Source organism: Ceratina calcarata, unplaced genomic scaffold (genome assembly GCF_001652005.2).
Source record: "Ceratina calcarata isolate Rehan_Ccalc_2016 unplaced genomic scaffold, ASM165200v1 scaffold72.2, whole genome shotgun sequence".
In the NCBI taxonomy this organism is placed as follows: Eukaryota; Metazoa; Arthropoda; class Insecta; order Hymenoptera; family Apidae; genus Ceratina; species Ceratina calcarata.
Window position 1 is genome coordinate 1,038,666 of NW_017178472.1, and position 5,868 is coordinate 1,044,533.

Consider the following 5,868-nt stretch of genomic DNA (forward strand, 5'->3'; position numbering starts at 1 on the left):
AAATTTTTTTTAATCATTATTTATATGTAAATTTTATTATTTTCAATAAAGTGAGACGCTGGCAAAGCTGGGAAAGATTCTTCACTACTGATGATGTCATAATTCATTCACGTATGAATCATTACAAATGACAACAATGTACACATGAACGTTAGTAACGTTTTTATAATAGTTTTATACACATCTTAATTTGACATCATCAATTTTAGTCAGAACGAAACATCAATATCTTTTAATTAGTAATAAGATGCAGCAAAATAAAATATTGTTTGAGGCAGCAAGTGAAAAAATTAGTACATCAGAGCAAAATGTTTTTTTATTTCACTTAGAATTATGCAGTTGGTATGGTCGCAAAATAGTTGGAGATATTTAAAGGAAATAGGTTCGTGGTTTCCTAACACTGAAAAGTGGCATACGATTCTTGTGGTGAATTCGTTTTGGTAATGGGAACTTAATCTTTGAGTCGTGGAATTGCTTGACTTGCGGTCTTCTACAATTTTCTGCCTTCACAATTTCTACTTTAATAATCTGAATTGAATGTGCACGTGCACGATGGCGGGCACCCATATCTCTGTAACATTGTGTTACTGCACCACTAACAGAAAGATCTCTGTACTCTCTGTACATGTTATGAGTACCAGATCTGGAATCGTATCTTAACCAAATCCCAAAATTCTTGATCTTGATTGGGGTTTTTTCTGGTATCTAAAACATAATGTACATGCCATGTTTATGGTATAAAGAAATTTTTAATAAAAGTTACATAGTTCATATAATAATTACCTCTTTTAATGAAACAATCTCTCCAGTAGACTTTTTAAACTTTTTAAGTTGTCGTAAAAAATACCAAAATCTGGATTTTGCTACGATAGCATCAGGTGCAAATATCCTCATTTTATACAAAGGAGTAGTCTTCTCCTTTTCAGTCGGCAACTTACGGCCAATCACTTCGAACTCCTTAAGCTATAAGACAAAATGTATATAAGAATTTATGTAAAAAATAGAGATGCATAGGGACCTAAGAGATGACTAGAACTAGAACCCAATGATCATGACGGCTCAGGAAAATATCAAGTCGGTATGGGATAGGTTCTTAAAAATTTCAGGATTCCCAAAAATGTTGAGATTTTTTGAGAATGATCAGGATTCTCAATTATGTCGAAGTTAATAATGAAGCTTCAAATCATAATTCGAACATGTGTTTGCCATCGTCACAAGTTAGGTTAAGTCATTCTAAGCACAATGATTTGTCTACACTTAGAGTATCACAGCGAAATAATCATAATTTATAAATTCCACAAATTGGAAAAGATTACATTTAAATTAGATAAATTGTGAATTTAAATGTAACTGTTATTATTTACTTACTTCACCCTTGGCTTTCATTTTACCGTGCGTGTACTACGACGATAAACCGGAAAAGAATTCTGGTGAATTAGTAGTGGCAGGTCGGCGGCTTTTTCGATTCATGCGCACTAAGAAAAGTTACAAGGAGCATTCTAGTGCCGTACTTATATTCTTAAATGTAAGGATACCAGCAGGCCCGGAATATGCAGAATATATTATACGTAGAGAAAATTTGAAGAAAGGGAAAAAGATTTAAGATAAAAGAAATAAATGGAATAAAATACGATATAATTAATATTAATTAAATTTATTCTTTGCCTTTTACGTATTCAGCAATTTATAAGAGTAACCAATACTTGAAATTCATTGGAAGAGTAAAAGAAACTGCAGAAAAGTTAGACATTATGATACAAACAGTAATGAGTCGTCAGTGCCTGTCACGTCATATCCCTAGTTGTGACGTCATTAACGCAAGTGCTTTTAGGTCGACGTTCGACCAGTACGGAAGCGGAGCCATTTTATTTTCTACTGATATTAAAATCCTATCATAAATAAGCGAAAAGAAGAATGATACATTTTTGAGTTTTCATTAAAATAATTAAATTATAACAACTTATATCCAACATTTTTATTGAGTAAGACAATTACAGTTGTAAATGTATCATATTCTTCATTTTTGTAATGTATGTACAATGATTTGTATTATACGTTCTCATGTAAAAATGTACATAAAAGAATCGTTGAAATCATGCGTCATCAATTAGTTACATTATACTTTCTGGAAGATCGAAAACATTCTTACAGAGACATTTTACGACCCTCAATGGATATATCTACAGCTCTTCTCGCCGCTTTTATCCTCTTGCTATCCATGTAGTTCTTCATATGTCTTTCGAATCTATTCATTTGCTTCTTAGTACTCTGTTATAAAATGACATGAAATGAGAAAGTACTTCAAGTATCAAATCGACTGAATAAAAATTAAATATAAGAACTATAATTACCCTACTAATGTCGACATCAGATTTCCAATCTGGTCTTACAACGTAATCTTTATTAGAAGGTCTAGGAACTCTAGCCCTCCCTACCCAACCAGGATCTCCAGGCCTTAAAGGTCTAAATAATAGAATAATTATTAAATCGTCTAAATGAGAGGAATTACTAAATAATCTGAATATAAGTTCTGTGAAGAGATCATACTTAGCATCTCCTTTCAAAGCTTTATTAATATCTTGCGATTTCTGGGAAGAACCACCATCGTCAGTTTTCCTTCGTTTGTGAGGCGTTTGTTCTAAATCTCTTTGCATTCTTTCTTCCTTTGACAAAGCTTTAAAATCTGCGGATAAATTAAATATGGGACGTGCCCATTCATTAATTAATTTACCCGCACGTTCCTTGTTTTCTTTAGTTTCTTTTGGATGCTTGTAGAGATACATTACAGCTTTGCCAATACCCGATTGTTTTAGAGAAGATTGATCTATTCGTGGAAACTAAAATAAAATACTGGTCATTATTTCGTATTCTAGATATATAAATGAATAAGACCTATCATAAGAACACAACATAAACTTACCTCCCACAAAAGTTTCAAAAGACTATCTCTAATTTTTAATGATGGCAAAGACCGGTCAGGCATTGGTGCTAACCAGTCTGTTAAAACTGATAACACATTGTGTTCTAAAAATGCCAACTGAAGATCATGTTTCTTAAGTTGCGATAATACTTTTGGTAACATAGATATTTTATTAGTAGCCGGTTTGTTTTGTTGATTCAGTTTTCTGTCTTCTTCTGATGCGATTTTCATATCAGACAATAATTGAGCTATAATGTCGTCATTGTCATTAATTATATCAATATCCTTCCTCTTGCGCCTTCGTGATTGTTCTTCCTTCTTACGAGCTAGCATACGATCGAAATCCGATAACGAATCATCGCTGAAAGATTATTATACTCATTACGACTTTCTGTTTCAATAATTCATTGAATTTTCTCATTTGAACAATGATGTTAAAAAATTACGACCTGCCTACTTAAATATTGATACTTACATATATCGGCTGCTCCTGATATGCAGGCATTAAATTGTCGAAATTTTATTTTGTTCAAAGGATCAATTTTTTAGTGAAGGTAACATTCTAAATACAAAATAAAATGGTTTACTTACAATCCTCCTTCTATGACTACTCCATCATCAGAATCTTCATTTTCTTGTTGCTCGTTAGCAGCACTATTTTCAAACTCCTTACTTTCCGCCTCCTCAACCTCTTCCTCTGGCTCGTCCCCGTCTTTCTTCATTTTCTCTACCTCATCGTCTCCTTCGTTATCCGAATCCGTTATTCCATGTTTCGATTTCTTTTTCGCTTTAACGCTGCCTTCTTCTTCAGAATCAGACATGACTCTATTTCTTTTCTTTACGGCTCCCTCCGAATCTTCACTTCGACTTCTCGACCTTCTAGATTTTGATACCGAACGCGACCTTGATCTTGATTTGGATCGGGATGAATGTCTTGAGCCAGTAACTGATACCGACCTTGATCGTGAACGCGATTGTGAACGTGAACGAGATCGTGAACGAGATCGTGACTGCGACCTCGCAAGCGAAACGGATCTCGACCGAGATTTTGATTTCGATCTCGATTTCGAACGCGATCCAGAACGCGATCTGGAACGAGATGCTTTCGAACTTGAACGAGATCGTGACCGAGACTTGGACGATCTAGAGCTGGATCTCGATCGGGAACGAGAACTTTTTCTCGAAGTAGGGGATTGTGATCCTTTCCGCGACCCTGATATGGATCTTGACTTTGATCTTGAAATAGATTGTTTCGACCTGGATCTTGATCGTGATCTAGACCTTGACCCATGCCTTGAACCTGATGGTGTTCTTGACCTCGGTGATACCTTAGCTTCAGGTGATGGAGATCTGGATAATGACCCTTTTTGAGATATTGCAGGCGATGGTTTTCTTGATCCAGAGTTTGATCTGGATCGTGATCGACTCTTATGCTTTCCATCTGGAGAGTGTGTTAAAGATTGTACACTTTTCTGCGAGTTAGGTGAACTTTGTCTTGATCTATTTATCGACGGGGATTTTGATCTCGATTGCTTTGGAGATGTTTCAATACGTGACGGTGAATGGTTTTCTTCTGGAGATGGAGAACGTGATGTTTTTTTCTCGCTCAAACCGGGAGTTGGAGATCTACTTCGCGATTTTCGGGTCGGGCTGTTTGAAGGCGAACGAGATTTTTGTGAATTTGATCGTGAACGAGATTCCACAACGACCTTCGGAGATCTAGTAGGAGAACGAGAGTTCGTTCGGGAACGCGTGGGGGATCTTGAACAAGAACGAGAATTCACTTTTGGCGACGATGGATTACTTCGTTTGGCCGACGTCGATCTGGATCTGGATCGTGAACGTTCTGGAGATGCTATAGAACTTTTTCTGGATTCATCCAAAGAAGAACTTCTTGATCTTGATTGCAATCTTGTCTTTGCTGAGTATATTGAACGGGATAATGTGGGCGTGTTGTTTCCAGTAACTTTTCCATCTAATTCGAATGTTGGAGATTTAGAAGGTGTTCTTGAAACACTTTTTCTTCCTGTAGATTTTGAGCTAGATCTAGACCTAGATTTTCGATTTGTAATGGTAGGTGAGGCAGATCCATTTCTCGAAGGTGAATGTGAGGGTGATCTAGAATATGATTTTCTAGAATTGGCATTGGAAACTACAGAAGCTGGTGATCTTGCTTGTACAGGTGATGAATGGTTAGATCTAGAAGAAAAGTTTAGATTTTATATTATATTAGAATATCATTATGCAATTGATTTAATGGTTACTATTTTGATAGATACCTTGTAGGACTGACAGAATGTGACTTGGATCTGCTTCTAACTGATCTTTGAGATTCTATTGATGGACTTCTAGACTTATCACGTTCCTCTTCTGATTCACTTCTTTCTTCTAAAAAAGATTATCATTCTGTTAGAACTATATTCCTAAACATGTTATATATTAAAAAAACATATAGATGTTCTGTTAATAATTTGACTAGATATGATCCTTTGTTTCATTATAAAGACTTTCTTTCGACTATTTATTAGAGCAAATTTGGAAAAATGTATTTACCTTCACGATTCATTGCACTAAAAAATATACTCTTTGTCAATAGTGATGAATAATTATTTCGTTCTTAAAATAATAATATTAAATGATTTCTCATCAAGATCCTGCTAAATTATAAAGCAGCTTTTCCGTTTTATGTACAAATAAACAAACATGTTCGAGAAATACATTTACGTCAAAGTAACTTAAGAAATAAAGAAAATTTGTGAAGAACAATCGTGATTGGCCACTGAAATTTCAATTTGTTACTTTCTTAGGTTAGAATAGCTCTCGCTACTCAAAATCAACGACTGATCAACCACCCAGATTCTGCCAGATTCTACCGATTCTACTAGTCAAAGTACTGCCAGAGATGAAAAGGGAGATTGCTCATTTCTTTGTTCGAAAGTGGATACGGC

At 35.1% G+C, this 5,868-nt stretch overlaps 2 protein-coding genes across 3 annotated transcripts; both read right to left on the reverse strand.

The window, feature by feature from the left end:
• Positions 1 to 298: 298 nt before the first annotated feature.
• Positions 299 to 1,476, reverse strand: RpL18A (ribosomal protein L18A). The gene is made up of 3 exons (XM_018033480.2): positions 1,369 to 1,476; positions 784 to 963; positions 299 to 705 (listed from the first exon to the last, which is right to left on the reverse strand). Exons 1-3 carry the CDS (start codon positions 1,384 to 1,386, stop codon positions 370 to 372), a joined length of 534 nt encoding a protein of 177 aa, XP_017888969.1. The 5' UTR covers positions 1,387 to 1,476; the 3' UTR covers positions 299 to 369.
• Positions 1,477 to 1,960: 484 nt separating this feature from the next.
• Positions 1,961 to 5,811, reverse strand: LOC108630391 (IWS1-like protein). Of its 2 annotated transcripts, XM_018033689.2 has the most exons (8): positions 5,474 to 5,811; positions 5,200 to 5,308; positions 3,512 to 5,119; positions 3,396 to 3,410; positions 2,921 to 3,281; positions 2,548 to 2,837; positions 2,352 to 2,463; positions 1,961 to 2,268 (listed from the first exon to the last, which is right to left on the reverse strand). In XM_018033689.2, the coding sequence occupies exons 1-8, from the start codon at positions 5,484 to 5,486 to the stop codon at positions 2,146 to 2,148; spliced, it is 2,631 nt and encodes an 876-aa protein (XP_017889178.1). In that variant the 5' UTR covers positions 5,487 to 5,811; the 3' UTR covers positions 1,961 to 2,145. The 2 variants fall into 2 exon arrangements, with proteins under 2 accessions (XP_017889178.1, XP_017889179.1); XM_018033690.2 differs by lacking the exon at positions 3,396 to 3,410.
• Between the last annotated feature and the right edge of the window lie 57 nt (positions 5,812 to 5,868).

Bases quoted from the DNA above. Each gene is read 5' to 3' on its own strand.
- RpL18A (XM_018033480.2), bottom strand. The intron at 706-783 runs GTAATTATTATA...ATTATGTTTTAG, and splicing joins AGATTGTTTCATTAAAAGAG to ATACCAGAAAAAACCCCAAT.
- LOC108630391 (XM_018033689.2), bottom strand. The intron at 5,120-5,199 runs GTATCTATCAAA...CTTTTCTTCTAG, and splicing joins CATTCTGTCAGTCCTACAAG to ATCTAACCATTCATCACCTG. The intron at 2,464-2,547 runs GTATGATCTCTT...TCTATTATTTAG, and splicing joins GCTTTGAAAGGAGATGCTAA to ACCTTTAAGGCCTGGAGATC.